Here is an 18061-nt window from a genome sequence, read left to right as displayed (position 1 = left end):
ACCACCTCCAACTGGACAGAAAGGATGACTGGGGGAGGCTGGCCCAGAAAAAAATGGAAAAAAAATCTAAAGCCCCCTGAGGATTCTAATTTTTTCTCTTTTTAAATTCTTACGTACTGGGACACATGGGTGGCTCAGATGGTTAAGCATCTGCCTTCAGCTCAGGTCACGATCCCAGGGTCCTGGGATCGAGCCCCACATCGGGCTCTGTGCTCAGCAGGGAGCCTGCTTCTCCCTCTCCCTCTGCCTGCCTGTCTGCCTACTTGTGATCTCTCTCTGTCAAATAAATAAATAAAATCTTTAAAAAAAAAAATTCTTACGTACTATAAAGAACTACATGTAAGTATTTAGAAACGGCTTTCTGTAGGTGCTCTGGAAGTTGGTCTCAAGACTGGTGTTGAGTGGACCTCCCACCTCTTCTGGGCGAAGGTGAGCCCAGGTGTGGGCTGACCCCCGGTCTGCGGGAGCACAGCCCCTGTTTCTACTACATGTAGACTTTTCCTGTGAAAATAAGGAGTTGGGAGAATTCCTCAGCCAGGGAAAGGAACGGATTTTCTATTCGGGAGGCGAAAACGTGTGCCTTCTAGAGAAACTGCATCAGGAAGCTCTCCCTAAGAGGTCAGTGCCGGTCCTCACGCCTCAGGGCACAGAGCGGCCGTGGCGCGCCCAGGGTCTCGGCCTGTGCCGACCGAGACGGGAGCAGCAAGCCGGGCCCAGGGCAAAGGGACAGGCTCGGGATTCGGGCAGATGGGGCCGAGATCTGGGCTCCGCTCTCCGCTCGGGCAAGCCGGTACCTGCCCACAGTGGTTGGCAGACGTGGAGCGTCTTCAGTTCGCCAGGCACCGAGCTAAACCCAGGGAGGAGGGGGTGAGGCCTTCTGCTCCCCGCTTTCCTTGTGGGGGAACCGGGGCCGGGGGTGCCCCGCTGGGCCCGCTGGGGAGTGAGGGAGGCTGTGCAGGCCGGTGAAGGCGGAGCGGCCGGCGCTCAGATGCGGAAGCTGTTGCATTCGGACCATGCTGGCTCCCGCTCATGTAACACACGGGCACGGCCATGCACTCAGATGCGTTCCCCTCCGTACTCTGCACGCCTGTTCACACGGCAGTTACCAGAAACACGGGTTTCTTATCTTCAGTAGCCATTCGAAAACCTGGCGGCACGACAGCTTCTAAAAATACTTCATCTGAAAATGTTCAGCTAAACCTGTTTCGAAGCCTCAGCTACCGCAAGGAACCTCTCTTTTTCTGACAGATTTGCGCCTCAAGAACTCCAAAGTTAGCCATTTTGGTGGGACAACCCTCCGAAACTCCTCTCAACAATCACCTGGTCATCCTGACCATCTCAGCCAAGCTATTCCTTTTTGCCTACTAGAAATTGTGACTCAGTTCACGAGGAAAATCCTCGACATACCTTAGGCTCAAAATCAAGACCTTAGACTCATCTTGTCATTTCTGAAAATGTGCCTTTTCCCCTGAGCAATCAATACTAATTGTATCTAAATAGCTGGCAAACTTTATGTGCTGAGAAAAAGATAAATAAAAGACGTGTACGTCATTTCATTTTCAAAATAAATGTGGTTGTGTTCATAATAAATCATATATTCTCAGAACCTAACCAAAGGAATGCTTTTGATCTAGACCCACCCGATTTAAACTAAGGTTTGTTTGTGTGGAAATGTTGGGACAGCCGTGACATGAAGCAGACTTTGCAAGCGAAATGGGATCAAATACAACTACAGGTAGCAGCTCATCCATACAGAAGTCTAGATCACTGGGCAAGAGGAGGCTCAAGGACCTTTCTCTCGGGGATTCATGGGAGTTCAGCTCTGCAGGGGCGGGTAGAGACCCTCTGAGGTCTCTTGTATGATTTGTGAGAGATGAGGGGACGAGTGACTTGCCCGAGGTCCCCAACAGGTCAGAAATGAAAGCGGGAACGGAGCCCCAGCCTGTCCGCTGCAGGAAGCAGCGCTGGGGGGCGGGCTGCCGTCCCAGGCCATCGGGCGGGAGTGGCGTGGGCAGCCCGAGCAGGCTGCTCAGGACGAGGAGGGGCGGGGAGATGAGGTTCAAGGTTGGGTTGCACTGACGTGGAATGACAGAGGCACGTGGCTGACACAGACAGGGCCGTGGGCGTGCGGGCCCCCACGGGCATTGGCAGAACACGGACTTACTTTCCGGAGGGACCCTATCTTTGTGCGGGCATCCGGACAGACTGCGGTGATGTGGATAAAGCCCGGTTACGTGGCCGGTTCCATCACACCCCGGGGTGGGACACTTGCTCTCTTTCTTTTCTGCTCTCGAGGGATCTAAAAGCGACAACAGGTGTCAAGAGAATGAATTTTTTACCCATCCAAGACAAAGGTGATTAATTAACAACCTGAAGAGACCTTGATAAATAAAGAAAAAAAGCAGGTGTCAGGGGACAGGCTGTGACATAGACTTGCGTAGGTACTTCTTTGGTTTTGGGTAACTTTTTGACCTTAAACATCGTAATCATGAATCATAAAATATTTTACTTTCTTTGCTGGTAGGAGAAAAAAAAAGACTCTCCCTGCCTTAGCTCATGATTAATTATTTTCCCGTGTGTTACATGATAAGCTGTGTTGCTCAAAGAAATCAACGTAAATAATGATGAGACAGTGACCTTCTCAGAGAGCCAGACCACTCGACGATCTTCAACATTCACTCTGTGAAATTCAACCAGGGAGCATGATGCTGTTCGAACCCCCTGCCATTCGACAGTTTCTGTCCCATTGGGTGCTCGAATCGTTTACACTCTTAGGTGCAAAATTTTACTGCTGTTGGAGGTTGTCATCTTGCGACACTGCTCCACAGCCCACCGATTCAGAGATTTTCTGAAAATAAGCTGAACTCTTAGAAGGCACTGTAAGCAAATGACCAGAATGGTGAAAATCCCACCCGACAGGGGAGATGGGCAATTAAAAAAAAAAAAAAGTTTCAGAAGCTGCTGGAGCAACCGTTTGTCTCGATTTCTTCATCTGTACTTGGAAGCAGAGGAAGGATCTTACGATGCTGTGCATGCATACACAAAATCAAGAGGTAATGGTTTTATACACCCCGGTTGGCTCTCTGCAACCCCAGTCGAGGAAGGAGCAGAGCAGACCTTTGGTCAACACCTGAATGCCAAATGCCAGAAATGCAATGCTATTGTTGGTAAAATTATTTCTATATCCAGAACTGACCACAGTTCATCAGTGTGCAGAAAATAGCCCCAGAAGATATTTCTAAGATAAAGCTCAGACTGAGTAGTAATGAAAGTGGGCAAAAAATTATTTTTGAGTCAGTTTTTGAAAACCAGTTGCACTCATCATCAACAGACAGTGACTACGCTGGTTTGGTCCAGGGAGGGTGAGGTTAACGTTTCCTTAGGGGTGTAACACTCTCCTATCGATGTCTCATTACCCAGGCCAATCGTGACAGTGAGAAAATGTATGTTTGGTTCAAGTTTTTGGACTCTTATGGACTTTCTTCTTAAATCTTGCCTGTGAGCTTGAAATAGACAAAGGGCTCACAGGAATAGATAAGCAATTTTATGTTTATATAAAAAAACTCACCCCCCTTTCTTTTTTTTTTTAGCTAGGATTTTATTCTAGGTAATTCATCTTTCAGGTCCTGGGTCTGTGAATTAGTGCCCTGCTTGAGGCGCATACCCTGGATACAGCTCTAAGAGTCTCCAAAGACAACCTGATATTCTGTTGTTGCAGCTTTCATTTCTAAATATCTTACTGGGGCTTCTCTTACACATGCAATCAAAAAGCCTAGCATTTTATTGCCTTTTGGGTAGTTTCATGATAATATTAGTATGATTTAATTAATGTAAATATAAAATAGTAAGTAACAGTTTCACAGGAAAATATTCATTATTGAAGATTATAAGCTAAATGTAAATAGCGTTTAAAAGGTAAAAAACAAAACAAAACCCTAAATCGTAACTATTAATCATCAAGTGACTCTTCTTCATTAGTACACTTACAAATTTCCTAACAAGTTATATTATATCGCAGATTTCCAAAGGGTTCTGAAGTTAAGTGCAGATCTGTATAGAAACAAGTGGCTCAAACAATTTCAGTTCTGGAGGACACAAGGGTATAATCTCCTCTCGATGCCGCTTGCCTCCGCCATCCCCTCCCCTTGCATGCTGGGTTCCGGAAATCCCAATTCATCTTGAAGGTAAACATTCAAGCAAACAGAAAGCAACCAAGCAAGCAAACAGACCAGTAATTCAACTGAAAACCCTGCAAGAATGTCTAGAAAAAAAAACTGTGCACTGAATTTAGCTTGCTCCCCTCCCTTCCAAGTGGATGTTTGAGAAGAAAGATAGAGGAGTTTCCTGATGGACGTCTTTTGTCTTAGCTCAAGATTTTGGAAAGGTTACTCATTTATAATTTAAATCATTTTGAGGAGATCATGTACAAATGAGAATTGGTACAATAAAGTAACAACGAAGCTCGAAATGAAGATTATTGGTATGCTATGAGGTTGTAGGAATTGTCCATTGGCCGTGTTGGTGAAAAGTCACAGGATGTATTTTTTTTTTTTTTTTAAATAAGGATGGCATTTGTCTCCTTGGCCCACTCTGGTGTCCCTGCTTGGTTTTATTTAATTGGTTCTGAACAAACCTACGGATATCCTGAGAAGAACCTGGGAATGAGCTGGAGCACGCATATGAAATGGAGGAGCTTTGCTCAGAGGAAGAAATCTACAGAGACTCGCAGAGGCAGGAGTCAATGCTTCCTGACTCATTTGGAAGGTCCACACCTCAGCCCTCCCCCCATTTCAGGGAAAAGCGCATCTCAGGTTTTGCTGTTCGTTTCTACCCCTGCCCCATTTACTGAAGGGAAGCAAGCGGTTTGAATTCCATTCCTTGCAAGAAACAAAATAAAACCAAATAGCAATAACAAAGCAAAATGAGTAGGAATCTACAGAAAGCTGCTGGGCGTAAGGGAAGCACGGAAGGCAAGAAGCCAGGGCGGCATGGCGTCTGCGATGCCAAGCGAGCCCACACGCTCCCCAAGGCCCTTGCTGCATTCCCCGATGCCCGCTCCACCGTGAAACCCGCCCTACGGACCTCTAACACGGAAGCCCAACGTGGATTTGTCCAACTGAGCCACCCGTGAGAAAGGACACTATTTCTTCCTAAAAATGTTTGTTCCTATAGGATTCTCAACTATCCAGCTAAAGCGTTCTGCCAGATTGCACGACAGTTATGAGCATCCATGCTGTTTCATCATCTCCACTGCACCCAAAGCAAGCCTGATGCTCCGCTGGGCTAGACCCTGTCGCCTTTAGGAAATGACCCCTTCCTCTATGCCGCTCCTCCCAGGGGTCTCCCTTCACCTCCCGTCCGAAACGGCGGTCAGCGCTCAGGCCCCTGCAGATCGAGACCCCGACGGGCCTCTGGCTGAGGTTTGTCTCTGCTGGGCTTGGTTATAGCAAGTGCACACATTGAGAGGAGACTACACACCTCGGTCGTAACAGAAGAAACAGGTTCTCTGATTGTTCGAGGTTTCCATAGCAACTGATTTTCAAACCAAATTCCTGAACCTCATCATCAGATCCACAGTGAGGAAACTCAAGTCTTTATAAGGAATAGAAAACAATGTAAGACAGAAGATCTTTTTTGGTACTAATATGGGAGGATTTAAGGAATTACTAATTTCATTTTTGAAACTCCTTCTGATGTAGTTCTTGTAACCGAGCTAACCACAGCCTCAAGTTTCCACACGGGGTTAAATCATAACCAGCTCGTATCACAAGTGGACACGGTTCTTATTGCAAACATGGGGCCAGTCATTCACTCAGTGTATGTTCATACACTTCGTAGATGTACTGACCATATATGTGTATGTTGAAATACAAACACAGATGCAAATATGGGCCCCTGCATTTCATAAATGAGAATCTGCTAGAAGTCTCATGTTGGATGGTTCTGAGTATTTTAACATAAAGTAGGCGCCATAACTGTTTCCAAAATGGAATGGAATCAGTGAGTAGGAATGAATATAGTAAAGAAATTACTATTGATCTCAGCTTAGGACACACCATGGCTTGCATAGCAAATGGCTCCCATTACTTACTATCTTAGGATAATTAATGTGCAGTCATTGCCCTTGTCTTATGTTATCGGTCATTCTGTTACTGTTCAATTTCTATCAGGGATGTTTTCTGTGGGGGGGGTTTCATCAATAACTGTCATTTGGTGATAATTTTATAAATCATGATGCCACCTACCCAATCTAATACATAAAATATGTGTTTCATCCCTGATTGGCTAATTTTTGTGCAAGCCCTTGCCCTTCCACACGGACTGTGGTTCATCTGTAAGAACACAGGCTCATTCTAGTGTTTTCTATCACATGACATGTTTGCGCACTAGCCCTATCTTTCCAAGGCAAGCGTCTCCTGCTGAGATATCATGTTCCTCATCTGCTCTGATCATAGGACATTGAGATGCTTTGTGCCTTTCCCAGACAAATACTTTATTGGCTCTCCAGAAACACAGACTGTGATTCTATAACCAGCTCTAAGAGATTTGCATTAGTGACTTAGTGTGATGCCCACGTCATGTGTAGACTATCATCGGCATCGTTCACCCTAGCTCCTGTCCTCATGGGGCAACTTACGTTAGGTAGAAATATTACCTTTACCATAGTATGGCTTTTTGACATGGCTGTCACTGGACTTAGGCTTCCTCTCCTCCCCGGGAAGCTGTCTTGGTGACTGCTCCTCGTACGACCGCACATTGTCCCGCCTTCCGGCCTCCATCGCCATCTTGTCCCTCATGGCCTTCGCTCTCTCTGTTTCCAGAGCAATGGCTTTCTCCAGGAGGGTCAGGTTTCCCTTGGTCATGTCAAACACCTCCTCAGACCTGTCTGAGTTCACGGAGGTGGCGTCGTCGTCTCGTTCGTGATACCCGTCCTCCTTTGCACAGCTGGAGAAAGTTCTAGACCTGGGGCTCAGCTGCTCCTCGAGCCGCATCAGGTTCATCATGTCGGAGTAGTTCCTGTCCGGCGTCCTCCCCGCGAAGTCGTCCTCTTGCCGGGCGTGCTGACGGATGTTCATGTTCTGCGGCTGGGTCCTGTCCTGCGGGTTCGTCTCACTCAGTTTCCGGGCCAGATCGAAGCACTGATTCCTCAGGCACTCCAGGCTGCTCAGACACACCTCCTCGTCGCTCTCCTCCACCATCTTGTCCATGAGCCCGTTGTTCATGGGCTTCCCCAGCATCACGTAGTTCATGTTCCTGCCGTCCTGCTGCGACAGAGAGTCTGCGTACGCTCTGTCGTTGAGGTTCTCCGAGAGCACCACCCCGTGTCCTTGGGCCAGCAGCTTCAGGGAGTCCACCGTCTCTCTCACGACGTCGCTGTCCAGGTCCAGGCTCAGCTCGCTCTTCCGGCCCAGGGTCTCGTTCCGGTCGCTGCCGTCCTCCAGGCTGGTGGAGGTGTTGCTGTTCATCTCCGACTCCGTCCTGGCCCGGTAGGCCGCGTCCTCGGCTATCTTGCCGAGGTTCAACAAGGACTTGGCCACCAGCTCATCGTAATTGTCATACTCCTCGTTGTTGTTGTCGTCCTTCTCCGCGTCTTGCATTATTCGAGTATTGTGACAGCTCATTTGATGGTCTTCTGCAAAGAAGATAAAAAAAAAAGGGACAAAAAAGAAAAGAAAAGGAAAAAATGGCTAGAACTTGAAGTTTAGTTGCAACAGCATGGAAAGCAAGTCAATTGCACGTCAAACCCTGCTCACCATGTACTAGAGACTTAGGTCCCGCGTGCGAATCGGCAGACAGTGTGGCACAAAGGGGCGCAGAGGGCACTAAAACTGGGAGGCCACAGGAAGCACTTGCTAGAAACTATTGATTTCCTTAATTATTCTTAAAACACACCAGTATATGTGGGAAATGTAATTTTAAAATATTAATTTTTCGTTCTAAATTTTACGCGTGGCTTTTATTTTTTCATTGGCTTTATTGATTTGCAGCCCAAGCAGATGCGTGATAATTACACTCATCATATTACCAGGCTTTCTAAGAGTTCATGAACTTTACTCGATACCAACTCTTAAACAGATGTTCGCAGAAATTGCTTTTAAATTGTGTGCTTTCGCAGGGATGCTCAGGCACCGCAGTGGAAGGCCTCGGGCTCATGCAGCGACGCCATCACCTACCCTGGGTGTTCAGCATCAGAAGCACATGTTTGGACCGGATTAAGCTACTTGGAATGTTCTACCTTACAGGCAATTTATTATGATGCACAGTGAAGCAACAGGAAAGCGTAGTAAAAGTTTAGAAACTAAAGCTAATTAACGGTGGTTCCTGCATGCATTTACAGGTTGGAGAGAGAGGGAGAGAAGACGGTGTGGTGACCCAATGCCAGTAAAGTGCAGGCCTGGGGCCAGTGGTGCACCTGCGGGCCGTTCGCTGCTGCGGTTAATGGGACCACGGCACCCCGGCATTCGCCCGCCTCCCAGCCTCAGGAAGATGTTGGTGGGCTGGTAGAAATACTGTATGAATGAGTATTATGTCCAATCACAAAAAAGGATTTAGGACAACTTGCTGAAGCAACACCATGCTAAAAATTACACAAAGCCCCTATGTTTGGCCCGAAGTGTATCCTGTTTAAGGCTCAGGAAATACGTGGGAGGTGCGTCTCTCTCCGCTGTGCTGAAAGATTGCTGGTGTGGATTTTGCAAATGCAGGTACTATCGGGGGGGCTCCGAGAGCCCCCTCCCCCAGCCCTTAGACTGGGTTTAGTTAACCTCATGCCACTGTCACATCCGCCTTCGTTTCTGCGATTAAAACACCGAAGAAGAATTGCTCTGGTTTATCAATGCACTGAAGAAATGAGGTGTATTGATTAGCACCAAGTACCTGTTCGCTAACAGCTGAGTCGGGGTGTCCCCGGGGCCTCCGTGATGGATTTCACGCTGTTCCCTCAGAAGAGGCGTTGGCTGGTGAATGAGGTTTGGGCACCAACACATCATAACAATTTTGGCTGGCCCACATAGCGAAGCAACACGTTTTTTAAAATCTAACACATCTTTCTAAGTATCGGCAAGTCAAGCTTGCCGTATGTTAGTCATAGAGCTTCGCTAGTTGTATGAAACAAATATTGTCTCTTTTCTGGATAATTCCTATACATCCTTTTCTTTAGTATAAAGATACATGTATTCCCCAAGAGCAGTAAGAGGAAAGAAACCCGACCGAGTGAGCACAGTCAGAAACACGCAGGAAGTATGAGTGGGAGGCAGACTGTGCCCTTGGCCGAGGGGTCGAGGTTGCAAGAGTTGAGGGCAATTCTGTTCTACTGAATTCTTGAAAATATAAAAGTTATATTCTCCTCTCAGTTTACACACTTTGACTTTTATGCTCATGGGCTGTGACTAGAGGAGCAGTCCCGGGGGGCCGGCCAGCCCCCGCTGCACCCTGACGGTGACTCTGAGGCCAGCGCCCCTGTGCCTGCAAGGACCCAGCCACGACATGAATCTATACATACGCTTGAAAACACGGAAGTACGAGCAACAGCTGAGGGCGTTTTCCAAGATGCGTCAAAGAAGAGACCCCATCAGGGGACATGTATTATTTTTATGACTTTCTCTTAACTTCCTCTTGAGAAACACGTCTTATCATCCTGGAGAGCTCGGGAAGGAGGAGATGGATGGAGGCGTGAACAGGAAACGGAACGCCCATGTCACCTCCTGGCTCCTTCTAAAACCGTGAGAGAGGCGGAACGCGGCAGTGATCCCCCGTGCGTGAAGCTCTTCACCTCCCTACCACATTTTAGTTTTAGATAATTTTGGTTAATTCTCCACATTCTAAATCCTAGGGTTATCTTCAGTTCATTTGTCCCAAACGGGACAGGTTTTCTCTGTGTTTCTGAGCTTGTAAGAGCCCCCACGCCCTCTCCGCGCCACCCAGCGAAGGAGCATGCCTCGCCTTTCTGGTCACTGGGCACTTGTCCCTCTCTCACTCCATTCCTGAGCCACCCACGCGCATGGAGGTGAGCAGCCGTGGTGCACCAGCCGCAGGCTCGCTGCCACGCACAAGGAGGCCGGGAAGCCGCGGGGGAGCCGGGAGGGCAGCCTCCGACGGGCCTCCCAGGTTTGGGCAGTGACAGCGGGCTCAGCAAGAGCCGATTTTACTCACTGCTGTTGAAGGCACATCAGAGCGAAGATGGACGTGGAATGTAAGAACTCGAGCTGGTCCAGCTCCCTCCTCTGCCGCTCACTACGTGGGCGGAGCTGCAGGCACCGGAGGCCCGGCCCCTCTTGGAGACCACGTACCGGGATCGCGAGGATGTGCCAGGTAAAGACCCTGCATGGGAAAGCACTCTGCACGCACGCTGGCTGGGCTTCTCGTGGAGGCAGCGCCCACCGAGTGGTGCCAGGGGACAGGAGCCCGTCGGGGGACAGGCGGGGAACCATGTCAGCACCTGGCTACACAGCCTACTGCAAGATGTGGCTCCTCTCCAGGTCCCCGTGCTCAGCGCCGCCTGTGGCCCTGTGGCTGCCCCGGTAAAGCTGGGAATGGCGGGTAGGATGGTGCCAGTGGCCAGAGCTTCTTGCAGGTTATTGGAACTTCTCAAGTCACTGGCCTTTAACTATTTGAAAACCTATGTGAAATAAAGTCAGCTCTTCATGATGTGGGCTGATGGAGGCCCTAAACAGCCACCCTGCACCAGCCTCCTCCAGGGTTCAGAATCAGGTACGGTGAGCACCTAGAATTCTATGTTTGGTTGTGGGTTTTCAGGCAATTTACCCTCCTGCTTCTGTTGTGCTGAGGCTCGTAATGCAACGGGTCACATGTGGAAGTGGGCATGAAGCATGGGCCAGACTTCTCTGTGCTGGTCTGGGGCTAACCCTGGGGCACCGACAGTCCGCAGACGGAATATGCGAGAACTTCAGGACTCAGCAGGACCCGTTCTTCACATGACCAACGTTCTACCAGGGAGAATGTGTACGTGATGAAAAAGCGTAGGTTCACATGCTAAGGAAAAGACCGCACTTAGAAAGAGTTTGGGGAGGAGACCGAAGAACCTCAGTTTTCTTTCCGCGGTTTTCTGTTTTCAGTCTGCCCCCTGCAAAGTGGGGGTAACAGACACCAGATGGAGCACTGGCCGGTCGGCGCCGGCCCCGATGTCTAGCCCTGCAGGGGAGGCACGGGCCCAGCAGGCAGAGGCTGCGCAGTGGACTGGCCCACGTGCCCTTTTGGTGTCTCCATGAACTTTCTGAAATGCTGTGGGTGTGAATTTTACCTCCCTTGAGTCAGACTGTTTTAAACAATTTATCCTCAACAGTTACCATTAGGAAACCAAAAAAATATCATAAACAAAAATCATGTAGGGTTTCTTCTCCACCTTCATGACTACAATTTGATGTGCATAGAACTCGGGGGATTACGACATTATAATTAGCAGCACTAGCTTTTATAGTATGTTGTCTCTAAAAAATATGTCTGAGACACGAGTCTGAGATCTTTCAATATCTAGTCCTGATTGTGTTACCATTGTTCTTCTAGCCTTTCAAGTAAGCCATGGGCAAGCAAATACACAACCGATCTAAAAAAACAAGTGACGGCGGAGCCCAGGGAGTCCCGCCACCCCGAGCCAGGGCTGGGAGCACCTCCCTCAGCGGCGGACGGCACCCAGGGGGTCCCGCAGCAGGAGGCGGGCGGAGCGGGGGGCTGTCCGGGATTCCGTGCAGCTCTGTGTCCATGGGGGCAGCAGCTGGGTGGTGCGGTTCTCTCGCCCAGACCGGAGGCTCCTTCTAGACTCTTCCCAGCCAGACCTTTGTTCTTCGTAGCATATGGTTCCCGTCTTCTTCGTAGGTTTGGGATGATCTGAGGATTTCGTTTTGACACCAGCCACTGAAGCTGGTGTGGATTGTCAGCTTGCTGAGCTGGTCAACTCCTGGGGCCTGACCAGTGGAGATTTGGTCCATTCAGATGTGCAGAGGAGCTTAGGAAATGAGGAGAATCCCGGACTGACTTCAAGAGACCACTGGTTTCATAACGCCATGTTCCTGGAAAGCTGAGGGAATCGAGCAGATGGGAAGGTGGGAAGGAAGCAGACACCCTGGGGTGAGGCTGTGCAGGCGGCTGGGGAGGAGCACAGGGCGGACGGAGGCCACCTCTCCACTCTGCTGACAGTGACCTTCTCCTTCCACATGACCCCTGCAGCCAGCCCACTTCCTGAGCCCAGGCAGAGGATGTGAGCCCCCTCCCCTCTGCCTTCATCCTCCTCCAACACCCCAGATGTGCTCTGGGGCAGATGGAGTGTCTTTCCTTCTGAGGTAGAAGAGAAGGGTCCCACCTGCCCAGGTGCTGGTCAGTCCAACAGCCTCTTACCCCGGAGATGAGCACCAGGGCCCCAGGACCCTCCCCGAGGTCTCCCTGCCTGTCCTGACAAACAGGGGCTGAACCCCAGGGCCTCTCAGCCACTGAAGCCCCTTGTTGAGCAGGAATGGAAGGAGAGTCGCTGATCTGAGAGGGGGAGGGCTGCCATGCACGTGTGGCCAGAAGACCCCACCTCGTCACATTCCTTAATTGGGGTCCACTCGGTAATGTTGTTTGTGTTATTTTCAGTTTTAGGGGAACTTTCAGTTGAGATCTGCCCATATCCACTGTCTCAGCAGTGGCTTCTGGGTTACCGGAGGCTAAAATGATCCAAGCAGAGATGCGCGCTCACAACCCTTGGCAGCATGAGCATGGAAAGAAGCCTGCTTCTTCCAGAGCCCAGAGGCCGTCCCCAGTGTCCTTCTCTTAGGGTCACAGAATGTTAGTGCACGAAAGAGTCATGGGTACGATTGCATCGAGGCTTTCCCATTGGAAGAGATGTGGGTCCAGAGAGTCGAGGCAGCCTGTTCGTGCCCCTGTGCCCTGGGAGGGAGGTGATTCCTGCATCCGTGGTCACCCTCGGCTTCCCACACCCCTCACGTGGTAACCCCACTCTCCAGAACTTGCAGATATTCTGGGGATTCAAAAACGGGCTAATCTGAAAGATCAGCCATCTGGGAGAGACGAAGATCCGAGTGAGGAAGGCCTGTCTCTGCTTCCAGGAGGAGAGGTGACTCTAGGCCCCCATGCTTCTGTGTGGGTAGGTGAGTCGGCTGGTGAAGGCTTGGCGGAAACCACCCGGCAGGACGGCACCCCGACTCACAAGGAGCCCCCAGCTCCCGGACTTGAAGGAGTGCTCGGAAGGGAGCCAGAACTGCGCTGGGGGGCGGGGGACACTGACTTCACTGATCAACGGCAGGTCTTTCCTAAATTCACATCTAATGGGAGGTCTGACTCCTGAGTGTTCTCCACTCATTAGCACAAATTGCGAGAGCGTAGGGCTGTCTCAGGGCAGAGCAGCGGGGCCTGGCTCACCAGGAAAGGGCCCCTCTACTCTTCCGTACTGAATTTGTCTCTCATTTTGCCCAACAGATGCAGACATGGTCTGATTCTACTTTGACTCGTTTTTTCCTTTCTCCACTCCACTGTGCGGAACCAGCAGGGCCTGGCGAAGGCGAGTTTGGGCCGAGACTGGAAGGAGAGGAGGTGGGTCGCGGACACGCCCCCAGGAGGAGGGGCAGGCAGCCTGCCCACCGCTGGGGAGACCCAGGAAAGACGTTGTTAACATTCTGTAATTTTATTAGTTGAAACTAATGTCATACTTCCTAAGTCTGACTGAGTTGTGTGCAGATAACCCCGTGTGGCCGGGGCTCCCGTGTTCCAGCAGAGGGTCAGCACGAGGAAATGTAGGTGCTGAGCTCTGACTCTGATTTCCACAGCACATGCACAAGCACACCTCATTTCGAGGACACTGCCCTCTTTACAGGCTGGGGGCCCGTGGACACCCCACGTCCAGCACGTCTGTTGACGCCAGTGTTCCCACAGCATCTGCTCACTTCCTGTCTCTGCATCTCCTTTGGTGATTCTCGCAATTTTCAACCTTTTTCATCATTATCGTATTTGTTATGATTTGCGATCAGTGATTAGAACTCCCTGAAAGCACAGACGATGGCTGGCGTGTTTTAGCAGCCAAGTATTCGTCTTCATGCACGTGTGTACATGGTGTAGACGTGATGTTATTGCACACTTACCGGACCACGGTAAACACGTGTAAACATGACCTGTACCTGCATCCGGAAACCGGACGAGTCGTTGGGTCTGCTTCGTCTCCCTGGCCTGGGACGGGGCCCACAGTGTCTCGGAGGTGTGTCTCTGTATGTAGATGTGTGTAATTTATACACATATGTACGCAACACACAGCTTACACAAACCATCTCCCAGCTGACCGCTGTGCACGTATGGACCGGCTCTCGTGATCTCTCGTGTCCCGCGGCCGTTTCGAGGGCCCTGCACCCTGGTTTTGGAGTGTGATCAGTGCGCTGGTCCTGAGCACGACGCCTGAGAAGTGTGCATGGTTTGTCCACCTGACCTGTGGGGGCCAGAGCTAGACTTGTTTTTTTTCATGAGCAAACCTCCAGTACGTGGAACAGGGCCTGGTATGTGGACAGGGCTCCCAGAACGTTTGTAGCTCCAGTGAACTCAGTGAGGGAAAGCAGAGCTGGTGGGCAGACACCTCTCCCGAGGATCACGTGGAGGGGAGGTCTCAGGACTGGCGCCGGACCCCTCAACCTGTCTGCTGCGTGGCTCGGCCCCTCGTCTGGCTCGTCAGAAAACTCAGAAGTTCTGCGTCCCACTTGAGGTCTTGCATTAGGTCTTCGGGTCGGACGGTGAAGCCGCCCCACATGTGGAGAGGCAAGAGGGGTGAGGAAGTAGGCAGGAAGGCACTTGTTAAAAATCTTTACAAACTGTCTGAGGACGATCTCCGTCTTACTGATTTTAAATGCTCTCCATTGTATAAGTGAAACCATCCTTAAAGAATTCCCAGTAAGCCAAGGGAGATAAACTGATGGAAAAATAGGAGTTTTCACAAGGGACCCAAGTTACATAATAACTTGTAGAAATTGTGAGTTATGTTCCTTTCTTTTTTAAAAATATTTTTTCTTGCCATGAGAACTTTTTTTTTTTAAGATTTTATTTATTATTAGAGAGAGAGAGCACAAGCAGGGGGAGCGGCAGAGAGAGAAGCAGACTCCCCGCCAAGCAGGGAGCCTGATGTGGGACTGGATCCCAGGACCCTGAGATCATGACCTGAGCCGAAGACGCTTCACCGACTGAGCCACCCAGGCGCCCCAGCTCTGTTCTTTTCGACAGTGTTTGTTCATGAGGATCTGAGCCAATGGAATATGCACGAATGAAGCTTTGAGGACCTTCTACTTGATGATATTTCTGGTCTCTGGCTTATCTAAATTTTGACTTAAAAATAAGATAGTCATATCCCCCCACCCAGAGAAGGAGCTATAGGAAGTCAGTAGCTCTCAGACTGAGACGGACTGACCCATATTAACCACCCTCTCTCCCACTCCCTCTCCCTCTCTGTCCTCTGTCTCTCTCTGTCTCTGTCTCTCTCTCTACCACACACACACACTCGCAGCTCACCGAGTTTCCAAATTTTACAGAATGGACTGGACACAAAGGTACTGCTCCAATCGGCATGTTTGGTTGGGAGGGAGCTTGAGATGACTCAGAGTCCCTGTTCTTCATTCCTACTCAACCATGGCTAATGCCCCTTGAATGGAAATAGTCTGATCTGTTTCTAAAAGCCCTTCGAAGACGAAAACAGCACAACAAATTTCGAGGGACCTAAGTTCAACAATCTTTGGGATCTGGAAATTTTGGTCTTTGAGTCCAAATCTTTAAATGCGTGACTTCTAATTCTGCCCTTTGTAAAGAACTGTGATGTATTCTTTTTGCCGACACACTGCTCTTTCGTACTATGTAATGCATTTCTTTTGGCAGGAGGTGCTGCCTGCTTAGTTTCTGTGTCTTCATGGGACATTTCATTTTGTTGAAGCGGACTCTCTCGTGCTCTGAGTCCCTCGTGTCAGTGAGGCCTCGATGTGGGCAGTATGCCGGCCACACGCAGCCGGGACCTCGGGCTCGGGATTGTGGACAAGCTTGAGTAGATGCGCGGTGAGGGCAGAGCCATGCAAAGAGCATCCCTAACACCAGACGCTGCTGGGAGCTCTGAACTGCATCCCTCTGTCCATCCTGCACCTTCTTTCAGCTTCCAGACAAGACAGCAAGCTGGACGAAGGGCTGGTGCTCGCCTCCTAAGCTTCGGCAGGCAAACTGAGGGCCAGTGAGGGCAGTGAACCCCCGAGGATACAGAGTACCCCCAGTTCAGAAAACACGCCTCATGCCTGGGCTTTACTCTACATTGAATAGCTGGCATTTGGAATAAAAATTACATTAAGAAGAGAAAACACTAATGATGTACTGTATGGTGACTAACATAACATAAGAAAATTAAATTAAATTAAAAAAAAAGAAAACATATAAGCTGGTAATTTCTTCAAGTGGACCTTAAAACAAACTGAACAAAAACATATTAAATCTATTCTCTTGTATCCTTTATTTCTCATTATTATGTAAAGAAAGGTTTTTCTCCAGCACTCCATGCATCTTGCTCGCATCTTAACCGTACATGATGTTACATCCTCAGCAAGTTTTCTGGTTTGGATTTAAGGGTCTGAAAATTCATGAAATATAAGCTATAATTACATCTTATACTCATGCAAGATTAGTTTGCGTGAAGAAAGTTTAATTTTTATCACAAACTTCTACCTAGAAATGTCTAGCTCTGTGTTTGCTCATTTCCAAGTGATCGAGCTGTACCCTCTAATATATCTGCACGCTAAGCCTCCTAAAATAATGCTTCCATGGATGTAGGGAAAGATTAACTTTTAAGATGATAAAAAATCATCCTATTCCTTCTCCCAACTGTGTCCACAGCCGTTCTCCAGTTGAAACCTTGCATACCAAACACATCATCTTTGTTTCTATGTTGGTCTCAGAACGCATTGCTGTTTCTGCTGACCATGGCAGAAAGCTGGTTCGCTAATGGTGATTTTCAGAGTCTGCATTTCAACTGCTTCCTCATCAGGGACAGTTCCCCGAGAATGACGTAAGAGGGTAATTGGCTAATCAGTATGGGGACAGCATCCTGAAGGGAGTCGGGGGCACTCGGAGGCCACAATGCAGACCCCTCACCACCTTCCTTCTGCCTTTGTCTTAGAGAAGTTCAAGTCCCTCTATTGCAGGTTGTCCCGATGCTTTAGCCACGTGGGGCCTACTGCATCATCCTGTTTGACAGAAAAACCATCCTGCAGGCGTTGCAGTTAAAAAAACATGTTTCTTTGAGGAGGAATTGATACAGGGTGGGTTTTGTCTTGAATTCCCTTCCACGAAAGTGGAGTTACGGCAGCGAGTGGCCTGCTAGCTGATCCAGGGGTCGCGTGAGGCTGCCGAGAAGCGTCCAGAGTCAGAACGTGAAGGCGCAGCGTGACGATAGGACAGAAGGCGGAGAGGAGCTGAGTGCACGCCGTGGGCAGCCGTGTGCCTCAGGGTGATTCTGTCTCTGCTCCTCAGGCTTCGCCTCGCCTGCGGTGACCGAATCGTTCATCCGGAAGGTTCTCACCGCCATTATTCACATTCCCCCCGTAGACCAGCCAGTTCCTCCCTCGCCGTGAGCTCCCGAGACGCCACCACACATGCAGCTGTGGGGACCCTGTCGCGCTCAGGACAGGAAGCATCTGCCGTTTTTCTAATCCGACTGAATGGTCAAGGGACTCGTCCCTCAGAGCCGAATTATCCAAAGTGCTCCAGGATTCAACAAAGCAGCACAGAAAGGACTTTGCACTTTTAGAAACGTATCTCAGAAGGAGGATATGTTAGGAAACGGTTCTGTGTTGAAGATGGCTGTGAACATGAGCATCTTCTCTAGTCTGGAAAGCACATCACTGTGTTCGTCCTCACGGAATTGTCTTTCCCGTCAGTGGACAGACCTGCACGTGCTCATAAGGACACACGTTTACACACACAGACAACGATGGTACAGATAGGTGTGCATACCGTTTAAAGTTGTATTCTTTTTAGTGGGGTGAACTATGAAATTAAACCATAACTTACGAGGCATTAAGTGACCATGTTATCTAAATTTCTC

General features: G+C 49.5%; 1 protein-coding gene across 1 annotated transcript in view; it reads right to left on the bottom strand.

Annotated features, from left to right (window-relative positions):
* The window catches only part of MYT1L (myelin transcription factor 1 like), a 161520-nt gene that overhangs the window by 94010 nt on the left and 49449 nt on the right, over positions 1-18061 (bottom strand). Inside the window, exons 7-8 of the mRNA XM_045884010.3 lie at positions 6656-7630; positions 2165-2299 (exon numbers count right to left, since the gene is read on the bottom strand). Of these exons, the coding sequence (XP_045739966.1) occupies positions 2165-2299; positions 6656-7630 (1110 nt within the window). The remainder of the gene's footprint in view (positions 1-2164; positions 2300-6655; positions 7631-18061) is intronic.

Source organism: Mirounga angustirostris, unplaced genomic scaffold (genome assembly GCF_029215605.1).
Source record: "Mirounga angustirostris isolate CCGP_5_RB_7025 unplaced genomic scaffold, mMirAng1.0.hap1 SCAF_10, whole genome shotgun sequence".
In the NCBI taxonomy this organism is placed as follows: domain Eukaryota; kingdom Metazoa; phylum Chordata; class Mammalia; order Carnivora; family Phocidae; genus Mirounga; species Mirounga angustirostris.
The sequence above is the reverse complement of the archived record's forward strand: the minus strand, read 5'-3'. Positions and strand labels throughout refer to the sequence as shown.